The sequence below is a fragment of the Trichosurus vulpecula genome, chromosome 6, assembly GCF_011100635.1.
Source record: "Trichosurus vulpecula isolate mTriVul1 chromosome 6, mTriVul1.pri, whole genome shotgun sequence".
NCBI lineage: Eukaryota > Metazoa > Chordata > Mammalia > Diprotodontia > Phalangeridae > Trichosurus > Trichosurus vulpecula.
This window is the reverse complement of record NC_050578.1, coordinates 219,362,571-219,382,456: the sequence shown is the minus strand read 5'-3', so window position 1 is coordinate 219,382,456 and position 19,886 is coordinate 219,362,571. Positions and strand designations below refer to the sequence as shown.

The 19,886-nt window shown below is 38.8% G+C and overlaps 1 protein-coding gene across 1 annotated transcript in view; it reads left to right on the top strand.

Moving 5' to 3' along the window:
- The window catches only part of OVCH2 (ovochymase 2), a 53,199-nt gene that overhangs the window by 23,128 nt on the left and 10,185 nt on the right, over positions 1 to 19,886 (top strand). Inside the window, exons 9-16 of the mRNA XM_036765095.1 lie at positions 1,597 to 1,620; positions 2,293 to 2,383; positions 2,502 to 2,635; positions 3,537 to 3,677; positions 4,319 to 4,449; positions 16,187 to 16,280; positions 17,717 to 17,848; positions 18,183 to 18,272. Coding sequence (XP_036620990.1) covers positions 1,597 to 1,620; positions 2,293 to 2,383; positions 2,502 to 2,635; positions 3,537 to 3,677; positions 4,319 to 4,449; positions 16,187 to 16,280; positions 17,717 to 17,848; positions 18,183 to 18,272 — 837 coding nt within the window. The remainder of the gene's footprint in view (positions 1 to 1,596; positions 1,621 to 2,292; positions 2,384 to 2,501; positions 2,636 to 3,536; positions 3,678 to 4,318; positions 4,450 to 16,186; positions 16,281 to 17,716; positions 17,849 to 18,182; positions 18,273 to 19,886) is intronic.

Here is a 19,886-nt window from a genome sequence, read left to right as displayed (position 1 = left end):
CCTGTTTCTTCTTGAGGAAAGTCTAGACTTCTTTGTCATTCAAGGGACTCTGCAAATCAACATCACCTTTCTTTCCTAACTTATTTCTTAAAAGTCCCTTCCAAATAATGTATTCTAGTACAGGGGTGGGGAACCTGTGGCCTTGAGGCCACGTGTGGCCCTCTAGGTCCTCAAGTGCAGCACTTTGACTAAATCCAAACTTCACAGAACAAATACACTGATTTGTTCTGTGAAGTTTGGAATCACTAGGTCCCGAAGTGCAGCCCTTTGATTGAACCCAAATTTCACTTCTGTCAAAATGATTCAGTCAAAGGGCCACACTTGAGGACCTAGAGGACCACATGTCACCTCTGAAGGTTCCCTACCCCTGCTCTAGTCCAACTGGCTTAGGGGCAGTATGGCATGGTAGATAGGGTATTGAATTTGAATTCAGGAAGGCATAGGCTTATATCTCATCCCACACAATAGTTGTGTGGGCTTGAGCATGTTACTTAACCTCTCTCTCCCTCAGTTTCCTCATATGAAAAACAAAGGAGTTGGACTTAATACTTATGGTTCTTACTAACTCTATATCTCTGATGCTATGACAATTCTCTACCCTTCCCCTTTACATTATAGAGTTTATCTTAACATCTCTGTGTCTTTGTTCAGGCTGCTCCTAGTTCCAAGAATGCTCATCTCTTCCCACCTTTGCCCATTGAACTCTCATTTATCTTTTAAAGCCCCACTTAAATACTGCTTCACCTAGGAAGTTTTCTGAGGGACCCAAAATAACTCTTTAGAAAAGAAACCAGAAACCAGAGTGTTAGATCTAATGAGTGTTTTTATCTGCCTGTAGTGATGGTCAAATAACAATAAAAAAAACCATTTATAGAGTTTTGGAAAATGCCTTATAATCATTATCTCATTTTAACCTCACAAAGGCTTTGTGAGGTTGGCACAGAGATGTTAGATGACCTACTTAAGGTAACACAGTAAACAAGAGATTTGAAATGAGAACTTATTCCTTGAAATACATTCTCTTTCTTCAATATGTGCTTCTGTCAACTGCACATTGGAGAAACATACATTGGAAGGTCAATTTTAGTACCACAATTCTTGGAAAGGTATAGTTTGGATATCCATGGTAAGAGGTTGGGTATGTCCATAGATATAGCACAGTGTGGTGAAAAGAGCACTGGCTTAAAGTTGTACAGGGGTTCAAATCACAGTTTTGTTATCTATGGAACCTTGGGCAAGTCATTTGACCTCATTAAGCCCTAGTTTCCTCATTCATAAAATGGAACCCCTTCCAGCTTGAAATCTATGCTTCCATGATCCTGTGACAATTCTCTACATGTTGCACCCATCTCATAGGGCTTTTGTGAAGCTCAAATGAGATAATGAATAAAGACTTTTCTGTAAATGTTAAAGTACTTTATAAATATTAGATATTATTAAATTGCAAATATTATATAACTATGTATGATTATTATCTGTAAGTTGTTATATAAATACATGCAAGTTATGATGATTATTTCTAAGACTATCAGATAGATTGGGGCAGGATTTTCACAAATATGGTTGTATTAAAAGGCTTTCTCTTTCCTCACCCAGGGCAAAGGATGAGAAGCTCTATGGGTAAGCAACAGCTCACTGATGAAGTAGAAAGAATGCTGGATTTTTAGTTTGAGGACCTGAATTCAGATCTCTGCTCAGACTCTTAATACCTCTGTAACTGTTAGCTTTTCATTAGCATTTCATTCTGGGTCTTGGTTTTGTCATCTGTAAAATGAGCAGGATGGGACTAGCTAATCTCTGAGGTGCCTTCTAGTCCTGAATCTATGACCTTATGAAATAATAAGCTTATTTATATTTCTGAATATTGGGGGAGAGTCCTCTCGTAACTGAACAGATGTCTGCCTCTAGTTTCAGTAAGTAACAGGTCTGAATGAGAGGATGACCTCCATTATCACATATGAAAGATGAAATGAGTTAAGAGGTAGCCTGTAAGGATTTATTATGAAGGCATCATGTATAGTCACTTCTCATGTTCATCTTGGTCTCTACCAGGTGGCCCCTGCAGGACTTGGCATACCTGCATCCAACAGGAACTAAGCTTCACTGCTCTTGTTTTCCTCACTTGGCATCAGGCCCTAGTCAGATGCAAAGACACCCCATGCAGTCTTACCTAGGACACACAATGTCACCAGCAACACAAACAGAACTGGAGTGGTTTGTTTATTTTTGGGGGGTTCAAATAATGCTACTTATCACTGGCCAATGCTGTTCTTCCTTGGCTTCCTTTCCAAGCCCTGTGCAGTGACCAAGATGGCCAGCTCTCAGGGTCTGAGGGGCAGCTCCGCTTCCCAAGACATCCCCACCAGTTCTATGGAAGCGATGAGTGAGTAAGCACCATTCAGTTGCTCCCCTTTCCCAAGTCCAGCTGCATCTGTTTGATCATCATCACCTGCACTTGCCATTTAGAAACCCAAACCTTTTTTCACTCTGTGTGTCTGTAGGTTGTGTGTCTGGACCGTGCATGTCATGGGGCAGATGCACATCTGGCTCAATTTTTCCCACTTGGATGTGGAATTTGAGGAGTTCTGTCGCCTGGATTCCCTGTCTGTATATTCACTAGAAGACAAGCTCATTGGTGAGTAGGTTTACATTGTGCTACCATGAAGAAACCAGTGCCTAATGAGCATTTGTGGTGAGGGGGAAGGCTTGGACTCACTGGTGCTCAGAAGCCTCTGATGGATTATGGTGTTAACAATGGATCGGCTTATTAGAATTACATTTCTGTTTATTTACACCATATTTTTAAGCTTTTTTTCATGCTGAAAAGTGAGAGATGGCTTGGTGAAACTGGGAAGAGTAGGGAAGCTGAAGCTTTTTGAATTAAAAAATTCAACTTTTTGATTCCAAAATCTAGGCTTAGCAAGGATGTTATCAGGATGGTTATGAAAGTAAAACATGAGATGGGCTTTGATTTGTCAAGGACTAGTATTTATGCTGGCTGTCACATGAAGCCTCCTACAGAACTGCCAGCTGAGGGTTATTATGGTTCCAGCCTGCTCCAGGAATTTTGAACCAGGAATCTAATTTTCTAACCTCCTTTTTGGTTGTTTTGCTATGGATGAGGATTCAGGGGACCTGGATTTGAATCATGGCTTTTATTGCCTGTGTGACTTTTTAAGCTTTGATGGGCCTCAGTTTCCTCATTGGTAAAATAAAGGGATGGAACTAGATGGTACTATCTCTAAATCTCTGGTCCCATAATCCATTATGACTGACTGATCCAGCCTTGGTGACTCACCTACCTTTGTTGAGTGTGGAGAGAAATACTGACTAGCCATTGTAAAGTGTATTGGTAATGGAAAGGGTTGGTGTTGGTGTTGGAGGTTGAAATGAATCCAGGAAAGGAGATGGAATGCCCAGGGGGTTGAAGTACTGCAATGTAAACAATTCCTCTTCAGATCTTCAGTGAACTGAGGAAGTATCTTTGTTTTTCCTCACTAGATTTTGAACTGAGAATCTTTGATGATATGTTGCAGGGAAGTTCTGTGGTGTGGCTGTCCCTTCACCAATCTTCATTAGCTCCAGCTCAGTAAGGCTGAAGTTTGTCTCTGATGCTACAGAGTATGGCACTGGATTTGTACTCACCTACAAAGCTCTTAAACCAAATCATTCTCCTGGTAAAGTAATTTACTTCACTTTGTTATTTTGTAGCTCAGGTGAAAAACTGGGGCTACAGGATCTTGGCTGAAGGGCTGTCCTAACACTGAGCATGTCAGCTAGGTGGTGCAGTGATAGAGCAATGGGTCTGGAGTCAGGAAAACATGAGTTCAAATCCAACCTTAGACACTTACTAGTTGTGTGACCTTGGGCAAGTCACTTAACCTTGTTTGCCTGTAAAAATTCATCTGTAAAAATTGGCTGCAGAGGGAAATGGCAAACCACTCTAGTATCTTTGCCAAGGAAATCCCAAAATCAGGTCATGAAAAGTCAGACATGACTGAAATGACTGAACAACAACAGTGAACACAGAGGTGAAGGTAAATGTGACACATTTATGTCCCCAGGCCTGACTGTTAAACAGAGCATGGAAATTGAACTTAATTTTGTGGCAGGCAAGGGGATACATTGGACACTGAATGCATCTCTGTGTCTTTGTCCTGTTGACCATTCTGATAAGAAATTATGCATACCAAAATGATGGCACCTTTGCAGATAATGATGGGATGTTAAAGATTTAATGTAATCTTATTTGCTCTCAAATAAAACTTCATTTGTGCTTAAATGGAGAGAAAACTTTTACTCTTGGTTTTTATTTTAGATTTTGGTTGTGTTGCCTTTACTGTCCTTTTTGAAGAAGGGATAATACAAAGTTTGCACTATCCGGATTTCTATACAAATCTGATCAGTTGTCGCTGGATTATTCATGCTCCAGAAGACCACATCATTAAGGTACTGCCCTTATAGATGGTCTCATAATTACTGCCCAGAACAGTTAGTGCTCAGTTTAAAGTTACCTATTTCCTACACAAGATGGCAAAAACATTTGTTTTCTTCCATTCAGATAAGGATCATTGTTCTGTCTACTAACTGGTACAATTGGGTTTCTGGGCACATTCTCAGTAGCTCTTAGTTCCTTCTGCAATGGGAGTCCCTGAGAAACTTAGAAACAACCACCAATATACATCCTGAACCATCAGCACATAAGATGACCATAGTTCTCATTAAGGTCTGAGGTTTTCACAAAGACTGAAACACACCATTTTGTGCTTATTTGGCATGGCCAGCTAGTATGGATATCATAAAGTCACATCATCTGAGTGGCACCACCCTCCCTTTATCCCAGCCACCTCAGCAATTTTAGAGTAAAGGAAAGGTTTCATGGCTAACCCAAGTATAAAGTTCTATTAGGATCTGATCCCACCGAGTGTGTTTATGGAAGGCAGGGCGGCAATAATTAGCTTTTCTATTTAAAAAGTGGCTTCTACTATTAGGGAGCAGTGACTCTAGCTGCCTCGGATACAACCTCCAATTTTCACTGGGTTCTTCACTGCAGAACTACTCTGACTTGCTCATCTCTAATTGATCTCAGTTCTTTGCCCCTTATAGCTTGTGCTTCTTGAGAGGGAGCATGGCAGAGTGGGTAGAGAGCTGGTTTAGAGCCAGGAAGACCTCTGATCAATTCCTACTCCTGACATATACTGGCTTTGTGACTCTGGGAAAATCATTTAACCTCTCAAGACTCTAGGCAACTCTATAGTCTAACACTATAAATTGCAGAAAATGTGCTGATCTGAATTAGTAGAAAAGATTCCCTTCCCTAGGAGTTCCCTATATAAAAGAAAGCACAGGTTTAATCCTGAGCACTTGGTCCTCATGGTTTTAGGCAGTCAGTCAGTTGACAAGTGCCAGAGGATTCCTAAGAATTTACTTCTTCTAAGTTTTTGATGTGACCTGGTAATTAGCCCTCCATCCTATTTGGAATGTCACACAAGATAAAGACCCTCCATTGAACTACTCTTATCCTCATTTTATGGTTAAGGGCATTGGATGTCTGAAGGGTTAAGGTACTTTTTTTTGACATCACACAATTTGTCTTCTGCCTCCAACTTGAACATTCTTTTCTCCATATCTCTTTGCTTCTTCCCAAGCAGGTTGAGAAGAGATGGCATGATAAGATGAAAGATGATCAGGAAGGGATGATAGAAAGTGACAGACAAACTTAGATGATATTTTGCCTCTCAACTCTGTTTCCTTTCTTTCTCTCAGATATAAAGTACTTAAATATAGTCTAATTCCCTTGTTTTATATGATATGAAACTGACTCTTGTTTGACTGTGTAAGGGCAATACCAATTATTTACTTCAATGAATTGTTTACAATTTTGCCTTATTACCGTAACCATGTCAACAGCTATGGACATCATTATATATAAGTCAGATAAGCTTCTTGTAAATTATTTACATGGACACAAAAGCTCTTTTCATATTTTGTGGTTTTATTCCTTTGTGGTTTTGTTGCTATTTTATTTCTTTGTATTTGGAGGCCAACATCCCAAAAGAGTCAGAAGGAACACTAGTTTCATCATCCCACTACCCCAGTCACCTTTTTCTTGACAGAATCCAATACGTCAGTATACCTGCTAAAATGTAATACCAGAACTGATCACAATAATCTAGATGTGGTTTAATCAATGACGTCTCTCTAGAGAAGGCTATGGAATTAAGGTTAAGGGAAAATTTTTGAGTATTGTAAGGACATTACCAGACCTTTGAATTAGGATAGTTCTTTTTGCACATGTTTTGGAGAGGGGATGAGACTAGAGGCAGAGAGACCAATTCTAAGGCTCTTATAACTGTTCAGACAAGAGGATCATAGGGTCAAAGGGAATGAATGGTTCAGCCCCGTGATGATGATGATGATGATGATGATCACCTGAACTAGACTAGTTGCTGTGGGAATGGAGAGAAGAACATGTAAAAAGAGTCATTGTGGTGTTAAGTTAGCTACATCTCCAAAACTTATTGGACGTGGTGGGGGTGAGTGAGGGAGAGGGAAAGGTCAAAGAGAACTCTAAAGTTTTGAACTCTAGAGACTAGGGGTATGATGGTGCCATTAACAGAATTAGTGAAGTTCGTTGGAGTGACAAGCTTTGTAGAAGAGATAGTGAGTTCAGTTTTGGTCATGGTGAATTTGAAGTGAGGGTTGAAAGTAGGGGAATTTGGAATTCATTGACATAGAGCAGATTATCAAAGCTATGGGAGTGGATGGAAGCTCTCTTATGTTGGGCTTCAATTCCTTATTAATGATGTTCTGATCTTTGTAGTTTGAAGATGATTACATTTGATGGAGAATATGGGAGCAAAATACGGGTGAAAGAGTTTTGCTTTCCTTCTATAATCTACTAACACAATCTTTCTAGGTAATGATATCGTTCTTTCTGGTTTGACTTTATTTCCTTAAATGTAGCTTTAAAACAATTTTCAGTGTCTCTATTATGTTTTGCAAGCCTATCTACTTGGAGATAATGAGATTAACTGATGAGGGTTTCAATCTAGGGCAAAGATCTTGCCTCTTTCAGTCTTCTCTGCAAATTTAGAAGGCTGAAAAATATAGATTGTCAACAAAATTCATACAACTTTCAGTCTCCAGATGTTTTATTCCCCAGACCTGGAAGGAGTTTTCCCAATTGGTTGAATTTTGTCTAATAAATTATCCAAAGGTTCACTTCTTCATCACACTCTCTTTAGTAAAAGCACAAAATTCAGTAATTAAAATTGTTATATCTTTAGCTAGAAAATAATTAAAAAATACAAATAACAAATAAAATTTAAAGCAACAGAGAAACACTTGGTAATTAACCATACCTCCTGTTGCAAGAAACAACAGAAAAGAAGGGAGAAATAATTTCTTTTTGTCCCCCAAATTTTTCAGCTATGCCTTGCTGGATTCTCTTAATAAGCTGGTTAGTGATTCAGGGAAAGGAACATGATTCAGCCACTACAAGGTTTTGAGTCATTGTCATGGAAAGCCTTCTCCATCTACTGCTATTGTCATTAATGCAGATGTTGTCTCCACTTCCTGTCAACAATTTACTACAAAGAGATCCAAAAACTGCTACTGCAGTTCAGAGCTCTGCTTTCCATCTCCAGTCCCAGGATACCTTCATCTCTTCTTGAGTTGGGAGGAAATACAACTCTTAGGATCTTAAGTGATTAAGGCCCCCTCAGAAGGCAGGTAGTTCAAACCTTTCTAGAATGACTGTTATATTCAGTGTTAGCTTTTCTGACCACTTCTACAATTCCTTGCCACTTTTTTAGTTCTTCTTTACTTTATCTTGCCTTCTTTCTTTTCTACTTGTTCTTTTAAAATCTTAGCTTATTAGAGAGCTCCTGTGTGGTCACGTTTGTTTCTTTAGATGTCTCACATTTTCTTTCTCCTTAAGACAATTTACTATTGTACTATCAGAAGTTCAGTTTTAAAGGCCTCCCATCTTTTTTTAGTCAATTTGATAAGATGTCCTGGAAGGAGTCTTCTGGATCTCCCAGGAAACAGCAACTCATATTCAGAGGAATATTAAGGAAGAATCTTTTTGGAGGAGGAAGGCAGGGCAATTGGGATTAAGTGACTTGCTCAAGGTCACACAGCTAGTAAGTGTGTCAAATGTCTGAGGCCAGATTTGAACTCAGGTCCTCCCGACTCCAGAGCCGGTGCTCTACGCGCTGCGCCACCTAGCTGCCCCAAGGAAGAATCTTATTACCACCTGCAGGAGAATAGAGCCTTCTGCTGTTGTAACCCCATAGGGATACTTCTCCAGTTTCCCATTTACCCCTTGCTTTTCATTCACCACTCCAGGTACTGGATCACTTGCTTACTTCTGCTCTATCCCTCATTCTTTCTTCTGGGTTCCTCTTCTCTTAGCTTTACTGAAGAATGAGAACATGGTTTCCCAACATCTCTACTTCTTTTGTTGTACAAGTGTTCTTTGGAGACAGTAGAAATGTGGCATCACTGAAATTGGATTAGGGTTTAACTTATAGTTAATTTTCATTTATAGTTGTATTTATATTTGTTCTCTTGATTGTGCTTATCTGCTTTGCATCAGTTCATATAAATCTTCCTCCTTTCTATATTTTTATATCCATTATTTCTTACTATACTAGAAGATTCTATTATATTCACATGCTGTAGTCTCTCTCTCCCCTACCCTTCAAATTCACATTTGATGACTACCTACCTTGTATTTAGTTCTTTATTAGCACAAAGGGGACTGCTGTGGATATTTGCTACATATATTGGGCCTTTATTTTTGTCTTTGACTTCTTTAGGGTACATACCCAGGTGAAGGATCATGAGGTCAAAGGGAATGAATGGTTAAGCCCCATCTTTTTTGTCCTGTATAATTCTGGATTGAAATCTGGACTGTTTGAACCACTTCAACATTCTGTCACTATACATTTAGTGCATCCATCTTTTCATAGACCTCCAACATTCATGATTCTTTTCATCTTTTCCACTACACATGAAGTGAGGTAGAAGTTCAGAGTGTGTTGGTGTAGGTGCATATACCCACATGTACATATACACATATACATGTATACACATAAGTATATGTTACTACTTGTAATTTGGAACATGTTTTTGTGTGGTTGATGACTGTTTACAATTTTTATGAAAATTTACAATTTTTATGAAAACTCTTCATACTTTTTTATTACTTATCTATTGATGGTTCTCAGTATTTTGGCTATGTTTTTAGCTGACAACAAAAGATTCCTAAGGTGAAATAATTTAGAAAGTGGTCTTTTAAATAATCCAGCAGAGGGGAAAGCCAAAAAAGGGTGGCCCGCTTCCCCCCACCCCCAGTGTCTATAATTTACATGTTATATAGAATTCAAACAAAGAAACAAGGAAACAGTAACTGCTGGCCAACATGGAGGCAATTTTCAGATAAAACAGATATATAGTGGGAGAAAACACTTCACTTTCCTTGCATCAGTCTTTGGATCTTACTGGGTTTCTGGTCAGCCTAACCTAGTTAAGAATTAAACACATCTGGTCTCTAAGTAACAGGTCTAGTTTTCTAGCCACTCAGGGCTAGGTACAATGCCATGAAGTTTTCCCGCAGTGCCAATTCCCTTCCAACTGTTGTGTAGAGGAAAAGAATGCTAATAACTGGCAGAAGATGGTGGTGGTGATGTTGGCAAGAAAGGTCGCAAGCAGAAGGTGGCATCTTCACTGTGCTTTGAAGGAAGCCATGGATTCTTTGAGGCAGAGGTGGTGCATTTAATTCAGGGAATAGTGCTTGTGCAGACACAAGAAAAGAGATGAAATTGTTTGTATTGGAAATAACCAGCAAGGCAGTTCAGGGAGAATGTATGAAAGATGAAATAATACTACAAAAGTAAGAGTCTGATTGATGATGGCTTTAAATGCTAGGTAATGAAGTGGGTAGGACATCTCAAATTATCCCCATTTCACAAGTGAAGAAACTGAGTCTTAGAATAGTTGAGTGGAACAGTGAATGACTTAGCTATTCTCAAAAATACAGTAATTCAAGACAACCTCAAAGGACTCATGATGAAACATATTATCTGCCTCTAGAGAAAGAACTGATATTGTCTGGATACAGACTAAAACATATGATCTTCCTTCCTTCCTTGCTTCCTTGCTTCCTTCCTTCCTTTTCTTTTGTCTTCTTGTACAAAATGACTAATGTGGAAATGTTTTACATGATTGCACACATATAACCTATATTGGATTGCTTGCCTTCTCAGGGAGGGGGAAGGGAAGGATAGAATTTGGCACCCAAAACTTTAAAAAAATTTTAAAAATGGTTTTTAACAGGTAATTGTGGAAAAATAAAATATTATTAAAAAGAAAAAGAATAGTTGAGTAGCACCAGAAGCAGTACCAGAGCTATGATTAGAATCCATGTAAGAAGATATAATCACAACAGAATCTAATTTATCCATGGCTCCTCACTTGATTTGTGTAACATTGTTCTTCCTTTGTTTTCCTATCTGTCTGATTCTACATGTCCAGTATACTTTGCTAAATAATCTTTCATCTCTTTACCCTAAGCATGTATATTTCCAAAGAGTCTGTCTTTGTCACTCTTCTCTCTTCTCCATATACACTTTCTTTCATTTGGTGATTTCATATGCGTCCATGGGTACAATTATCATCTTTATACAGATGCCTTCTATATCTCTGGGGCAGTTGGGTGGCTGAAGTCATGAATGCTCATCTTCCTGAATTCAAATCTGGCCTCAGACACTTATTAGCTGTGTGGCCCTGGGAAGTCACTTAATTCTATTTGCTTCAGTTCCTCATCTGCAAAAATGAACTGCAGAAGGAAAGGACAAGCCAATCCAGTATCTTTGCCACAAACCCCAAAAGCTATCACAAAGAGTTGGACATGACTGAAGTGAATGAACGAAAATGCTTATCTCTATGTCTCCACTGAGTTCCAGTTGTGCTTCTTTACTTGGCTGAATGTCCTGTTGGATTCTGAAGTTCAATGTAGTCAAAATGGAACTCAACGCCTTCCTTCACTAAGCCCACTCTTCAAACTTTCCTATTTCCTTTGAGGGCATCACCAACTTATTAATCACACACTGTAGTTTTTCTTGACTTTCTTTTCCCTTACTTCCTATTGCCAATCACTTGCTAAATTTTGTCAATTTTACATCCACAGCATCCCTTGCATTCTCATGGGCATCACCCCAGTTCAAATTCTTATCTGCTTTCTCTTGGACGATTTATTATAATAGCCTCCTTAGTGGTCTCCCTCCTTCCAGTTTCTTCCTTCTTCAATCCTTCTACAGAGCTATTAAAATAATCGTCTAAAGGAACATATCTAAACATGTTACTTTATTGCTCAAAAACCTTTAATGGCTCATTCTTGCTTCTAGGATAAAATGACCCCTCCTTGGTCTAGCATTTAGAGCCCTCCTAATATGACCCTTGTTTACCTCTCCAGTTTTATTTCACATCATTTGTCTTCATGCATCATACATTCCAGCTAAACTTGACCACTGGCTGTTCCCTGAATAAGAAATTCTATCTTCTACCACTGTGCATTTATACAAGGTGTGTGAAACATCTGGAATGAATTTTCTTCTCATGTCTATGTTGTGGAGTCCTCATTTTAAAGTTCAGATTGCAAGCTATATTCTCTAAATAATCTTTTCTAATCCTCCCATTTGCTAATCTTCTCTCTGTTTTCAAAATCCTTTGTATTATACTTATCTTTGAACATGTTGTGGCATAATTATTTAAGCTTTTAAAGGTCAGTGGACATTTTGTTGTTTTTTTTTTATCCCCAGGGTCAATGACATGGCTTTAAAAAATAAATAATAAATGTTTTTTGAATTGAATTTAATTGTGCAAAAGATTAAACAAAGTCCATTTGCATTTCAAAGGAATCTTCATAGTGGTATACTTCATAGGTTGCATCTTCTTGTTTCATATGGAAAAGCTATCCTCAGGTTATTCCTTCTGATTGCCCCCAGGAAAAATATTTTTGTAATCCATTCTGCTCTCTTGTGAGTGGCAACCTTATTTAGTCCTGACAGTGATAATTGGGAGATATGCTATTTCCTTGAATGTGTGTTAAAGACCAGACTAAATTCACCCACTGCCACCCCCTTCTGCTGACTCAATATGGAGAGAAATGATAGAAACAAGGAGAAATGTGGGGAACACTCTGTGTGACTAAAAATTCCTGTGTAGGAAGTTTAAATATTTCTGGGCAGAGGTGATGTTTTCATCTTGTCTTGCAGTTGAAGCATCAGAAGAAAATAGTTGACAATATAGATGATTTTGATGAAGATTTGACTGGTTTGCTAAGGAAAAGAGAGTATCTTAAAAATGCCTGGGACAAGGTGCCTGGAGACCCAGTGAATCAATTGAAAGGCATTTTGAAGGGGAAGGAGAAAGTTCTCTGATAAAACTGTGAGGCAAGATACTATGGAAGATAGTGGGTACAACATAGAAGATCCACAATGGAGGAGCAGCTTAGTATCCTAGGAGGAAACAGTAAGATAGAAGGATTCTTACAATGGATAGAGGGGCTGGAATTCTAAAGTCCCTTCCAGTCCCAAGAGTCTAGGATTCCATGATTATTGAACCCGGTAGGTTGGTATAGATATCTGCAGTTTGATTTTGGATGATACTCTTCAAAGGATTACCATGGATTTAAATGAAAGAAACAGAGATGAAACATTGACTGTGCACTGCAGCTGTCATGGCTACCACCACAACTGCTCACCCACTGGCCTCTTTGCTTCCATTGAAATGCCAAGGGAACTCATGTAGATTATGGAATTTTAACTGAGAATGAGGATGACTTGAACCATAACCCATAATTTGATCCATAGCTTCTTTTCCTCAGTAGGAGATTAAGATACTTGAAGAATACAGAGAGGAGCTCTTTAAGATGAAAACAAATCTATTCCAATTTTCATTTGAGAATGACCTTCCAGAAAGGAAAGAACAAGGTACTGGTGAGGTGAATATAATGAAACACAGGGAGAGAAGAATGAGTCTCCTACTCACAAGAAGGGGTGAAACTTAAGATTGTTGTAAATCACAATATTAACACTACTGATGGAGCTGAAGGCCAAGGCAGGAAATGATAGGGCTTGAGTCTGGAACACACTTACACGCACACCCACACTCACTCCCCACCCCCCACACCCACACTTTGCTGATGAAAGTTCAGAGGTGAACACAGTTGGCAATTTGTTTCCTAAATGCAGAAATTAATGAGAAGTATGAGGAAAAATTTGAAGAACATAGGAATGAGATAAAAGAGAAAAAAGACGACCATCAAAAAGAGTAGTGCTGATAAAGTTGCCCCAAAACTAGATGAGATGATAGTAAAGAACGTGAAAGCAAAACATCAGAAGAGAAAGGCACCAAGGATAAACCCCAGAGAAGCAATATATCATCTGGGGTATTGAATTCTTTCTTTACTCTTTTCTTTTTATTTTTTATTTCAATTTTTTACAAAGTACTTTATTTTTAAAAAACTTTTTTGTTTATTTAAGTAAATATTTCCTAATTACATTAAATTTTTTAGAGTCCCTAGTTCTCCCCCTTCCTGCACCTCCCCAGCTCTTGAGAAGGCAAGCAATATGATATTGATTTTATATTTAAAGTCATGCAAGATGTATTTCCATATTAGCCATGTGGCAAAAGAAAATACATACAATAACCTAGAAAAATAAAGAGAGTAAAAAAAGTATGCTTCATTCTGCTCTCAGAGTTCATTAGTTCTTTCCCTGGAGGTGCATTGCGTTTTTCACCCTAGGTTCTTTGGAATTGTCTTGGATCATTGTCTTGATCAGAGTAGCTAAGTCTTTTACAACTGATGATCATCACAATATTGCTGTTACTGTGTACAATGTTCTCCAAGTTGTGCTCACTTCACTTTGCATCAGTTCATGTAAGTCTTCCCAGGTTTTTCTGAAACTATCCTGCTCATCATTTCTTACAGTATGATAATATTCCATTATGATCATATACTACAATTTGTTCAGCTGTTCCTCAGGTGATGGCCATTCCCCTCAAATCCCAATTCTTTGCCACCACAAAAAAGGCTATTGTAAATATTTTTGTACAGATATGTCCCTTTCCCTTCTCTTTGATCCTTTTGGGTTACAGACCTAGTAGTGATTTTGCTGGGTCAAAGAGTATACACAGTTTTATAGCTATTTGAACATAGTTCCACATTGTTTACCAGAATGGTTGGATCAGTTCACGTCTCTACCAGCAGTGTGTTAGTGTCCCAATTTTTCCACATCCCCTCCAGCATTCATCATTTTCCTTGTCTGTTACATCAGCCAAAATGATAGGCATGAGGTGGCTTTGAATTGTTTTAATTAGCATTTCTCTATTAATGGTGATTTAGCACATTTTAAAAAAGTGTTTTATACAAAGAACTGAATTCCATCATTCAGGTTATTTGTTCTAAGCTTTTGCCCTTTTCTAGAGATCTTCAGGAATCTACTTCCCTTTCATGAAAATGTACAGTAATAACTTTCTTTTCTGTAGTGGAAACACTTATTTCTAGCCCATCCAAAAGAGTGAATAAGACATTTGGAAACTTCAAAAAAGAAAGGAAGAAGGAAGGAAATGGATGAAGAAATAAACAGAATTGAAAAAAATATTTTTAGCCTGCAAGCAGAGCTAGTACACTGAATAAGAAAATGTCCCAGTTCTGCTATTTATTATCTGTGCGACCTTGGACAAATCACTTGCCCTTTCTAGGACTCAGATTTATCCTCTGTAAGAAGAGGGGGCTGAACTAGATTATCCCCAAAGTGCCAAACTTTTTGAACATATCGTGAATCTATTCTGGGGCTCTTTCTCCAATAGGATTAAGAGATAGTTATGCCAGTGTGGTTTAGTTAATAGAACACTGGACTGGAATTTAGAAGATCCTAGTGTGAATCCCACTTCTGCAGCTTGCTAGCCCTGAGACCTCAGGCAAGTCACTTTATGTCTATAAGTCTGCGCCCTTACATATAAAAAAGTGGGGGAGGGGTGAGATCATCTATCAAGTCTCTTCCAGGTGTACTATTTTGAGGGTTTTTTCCTAGTTATCTTTCTTACATTTAGAGGAGGTCTGACCCCTGGCATACACTTTAGAATTATATTTCTCTTCAGTTTTAAAGTTAGCTACATTCAAGATCCATCTAAATATGAAGTAATGGTGTGGTGTAGAAAGAAGACTGCATTTGGAGCCATAAGCCCTGGGTCCAAATCTGAGCTTTATTATTTGGGAACTGTTTTGGACTTGGGGATCTCTAAGTTTTCTTGCATCTCTGTTAGCCCAAGCAGTGTGCACTGATCCAGATTTTTCCAGAGATTAAAAATGCTTCCTCTTTGCAACTCAGGTTATCAGTGGGAGTGCAATTTATTAAGCTACTGTTTCTGTGAACTTAATAGTGACATTAGTGTGTGACACTGGACAAGTCATTTAACCATGTTTTCCTTGGTTCCTCATCTATACAATGAGCTGGATAAGGAAATCACAAACCAATATAGTATCTTTGCCAAGAAAACCCTGAATGGGGTCATGACTGAAAATGACTGAATAACGACAACAAATTGTACACCCTGGACCAGTTGTTATCGATTAGGGGAGTTTCCTCATCATTGTAGGCAGCTAGGATAGACCATTGGATTTGGAGCTAGGAAGTCCTGAATTTAAACCCCATCTCAGACTCATAATTAGCTGTGTGACTCTGGGCAAGTCACTTAACCCCTTTATGTCTTATCTCAGTTTCATCACCAGTAAAATGGGGATAATAATACCACCTACCTCCCATCATTGTAAGGATAAAATGAAATATTTGTAAAGTGCTTTGCAAACCTTAAAGCACTCTATAAATGCTAGCTATCACCACCACCACCACCATCACCATCATCCTTTATCATTATTATCTAGGGATTACCAGTGAAATCACAGCTCCTGTTCCTATCTTTTCCTTTTCCCCTTCACCTAGCACAGTGCCTTGCATTTAGTAGGTGCTTAATGGATGCTTTTTGGATTGGATTTGTCCCACTTATTAGCAAATCTCACCTCAGGGACTCGATGTAATTACATCTTTTAGTCTAACTTGCAAATTAACTAACCATGATATTGGCTTTGTATATAATGTTACCTTTTTTTCAGCTTGAATTTCAGAGCTTTGAGGTAGAAGAAAGTGATGGCTGCCTCTCAGACTCAGTGACAGTGTATAATGATGTGGAAGGGAAGGAAGAAATAGGTTAGTGTCTCATTGTATATTTGATAACCTGTTTACAATTTTTTTTAAAGATGGATGATGGATGATGACCAGAGTTTGCAGTAGGAGAAACAGTGCCCACAATTGGAATAATTCTTTTTCTCTGCCACACATCTCTGCTTTGGAGGAAAGGTAGATTAGAGAGGAGGGCAGAGGGAGAACTTTCACACTCATGAAGAAGTCGAAGGAGGACTCTAGTTTTCCCATCAATAGAACAAGCACATTGGGCTAGTGTCTAAGATCCTGTTCATCCCTAATATTCTGTTTCTATGATAGTGAATGGTGCCACAAACAGACTTAAAGAATACCCTCCCTTATCTTCCCTTAGTTCCTGCCCCACCAGAGCTTAAGTATGCAGAAGGACATGCGTAGCATAGTGGAAAGTCTCCTAGACTTAGATTTAGAAGGACCCAGGTTCAGATCCTGTCTCTGGCACTTACTAGCTCTGAGACTATGATCTAGCCATGTGACCTCTCAGCCTTAGTTTCCTCATTTGTTAAATAGGGTACATAGTAACACCTTACTGACAAGTCAAAGATTATGAAGATTAGTCAATATACATGATCATGTCATTGTACAAAAAATGTACATTGTACGAAAATGAATCTGAGAAGGGGTTGATAGGCTTCCCCAGATTGCCAGAGGGGTCCATGCATCATGACCTTCACTATACATATTAGTCAATATACATGAAGTGTCTAGGGTATGCTAGGCACTGTGCTAAAGTGCTGAGGACACAAAGAGGCAAAAGACAATATTCTTAATAATGGGGAAGACAACACACAAATGTGCAAACAAGCTATGGATAAGATAGTTTGGAGATAATTAAGATATGGAAATCACTGGAATCATGAAATAAAGTACGTAGAACATGTTACAAATCTTACAATGCTTTCTAATTTGAGTGGTGGTGAGATAGAAGGCTTTTAGATGGTGTTTATGTTGGGAGAGGCTACAGGTCCTGGAAATGGACTGTTTATACACTTTGTGGCAGAAAGAGCACTGGACTTGAAGCCTGAAGATCTGAGCATGGGTTCTGACTTTGATACTGTGTGACCTTTAATGTGCCATTTACTTCCTGGGGAAATCAAGGGTTGGAGCAGATGATTGCTAAGGTCTTTATCTTTTTTTTTTTAACCTCTAATAGTCTATGAGACTAAATCACAGTTGACATGTTGGGAGTAGGAAGAAGGTTAAAAAGTATTTAAAAGAAATGATACTAATTATACATAACTTAAACTTCCTCTTTTCTTGCTAAAAATATCTCTAGGTATATCTGAGTTTATTAATTTTTTCCCAATAATTGCTTTTGAGAAAAGTCTCCCTTTTCTTTTTCTTGCTATAATGTTGGATGCCCCCTCATTGGTGACGGGCCCATGGGCAATGCTGCTGGCTTTCCTGGGCTGGAACTGGGTTAGCTCGGTACTGTGGCTTTGCTGTGCCCCATCCTGGGCTGAGCTCCTCCAGTGTCATGCTAATCAGCTTCCAGGCAGATGAAAGTCGGGTCTTCAGGGGATTCCAGGCTGCCATCTCCTTCATCTCAGAAACAGGTAAGAGCAAACTCTTGATTGGCGAGCCAATAGTCCCCAATGCTCCAACTTCTAGTCTTCAACCGGCTCCCATCTTCTTCTGATCCCTTTCCAAACCCATTTGCCTCTTTAATTGCTCTGCTGTTTGAGTAATGGTAAATCTCACAAGAGTTTCCAGAAAACCCATACACAATTCAATTAAAACACCAAAAAGCCTGAAATAGTTTTGGTTTTCTAATCCTAGCACAGAGCACAATCTTATTAATGGCACTTTCCTGCTGAATCCTAAAACCCTATTTTATAAGTGCAGGTAAGAGAATGCTCCATTTTTTTGCACTATTTTTATTGTTCTGTTTCTGCCCAGATTTAAATATCTTAGGCACAGAGGATGAGTCTGGACTTCCTTCAGCTGGCCTTGGCACAGTTACAGACCTGGGGGCTGCAGGTGAGTTATTTAGAGGCCTACTGAGAACTTCAGTGAAGATACACAAAGACCACTGGGAATAAAGCTGAGTTGGAATTAGGGATTCTGAGTACCTCACATTGTTAAATGATAAATCTGAATTTCAAATTATCCCAAATTCCTGGGAGTTAGTGAGTTCCTCATCACTGAAAGTCTTAAAGTGGAGGGACCAGATGAGCACTTGTTTGTGATATTATAGAAAATTCCTGTTTAGGTAAGTTTGGATTAGATAACTCTTGAGGATCCAGCCAACTCTGAGAGTCTAGGATCCCAGAATTATGGTGTCGTTAATATAGCATGTGCTGGCCTGGGAGCCAGGGCATCTCATTCTAGTGAGTTACAGCCACTTCCTTATGTGATCCTGAATGACCATTTCTCCTCCCTGTCTTTCAGTTTCCTCTGTAAAACAACCAGGCTGCTCTAGATCAGGGGTTCTCAACCTGGAATCTATGAACTTGAAAATATTTTGATGAAAATTCCAATATAATTGGTTTCCTTTGAAATAATATATATTTTATTTTATTTATTTAGAAAAAATGAGTCTGAGAAGGAGTTGATAGGCTTCCCCAGACTGCCAGAGTGGTTCATGATACAGAAATGTGAAGAATCCCTGATCCAGATGATCCTTACGTCCTTTCTTGCTCATATATTCTGCAGTTCTCAGACTTATCTGTTAGCAATTAGAGTGGATTGGAGGGGGAGAGAGGAGAAGGGAAGAGATTAGTTAGGAAGCTATAGTCCAGGCAAGCAGTGATAAATGTCAGGATTGTGGTGGTAACATTGTGAATGACAAGAGATAGGAGGAATATGTGAAAAGAATAATCCAGGGCAGGGGTTTACTTTTTTATGTGTGTCATGAACCCCTTTGGCAGTCCAGTGAAGTCTGTGGGCTCCTTTCCAGAATACTTCTTTAAAAACATTCATAATTGAAGAAAATGTTAAATTTAGTTGGAGATTAGTGAAAATGAAAATATATATATTTTTCCCTAAGTTCTTATACCCTAGAACAGTGCTTCTTAAACTGTGGGTCTAGATGGGGTTGTGAAAAATTTGGCAACAGTAAAAGGTTTCTGAATGCACAACAACCAACATTAATTAAAAATAAATGCTTAATGAATCCGAGGTGTTTCTGGCAGTGCTTGCCTGTGCTATACTGCACAACTTCACTGTAGCCTTGATTCTGAATGCAAAGCAGGTGCATTTTGCACTGTGTACACCCTCAGACCAAGCAATGCCAAAAAACACTGTTGAAATGTGAAAAGGGGTCATAAAACATGAAAAGGGGTCATGAGTGGAAAAAGTTTAAGAAGCCCTGCCCCAGATTAAGAATCTCTTACATAGAAGAATTGGGACACGAGAGGCTGAACACAGCGAAAACGAGGAAAGAGAGATGCTTTTGAGGTGTGGTGCCTAGGGTCATTGACTACTATAGTGTATTTACTTGAATATCCTTTTTTTTGGGAAGCAATCAGGGTTAAATGACTTGCCCAGGGTCACACAGCTAGTACATGTCTGAAGTCAGATTTGAACTCATGTCCTCTTAACTACAGGGCAAGTGCTCTATCCACTGCACTATCTAGCTGCCCCTTGAATATC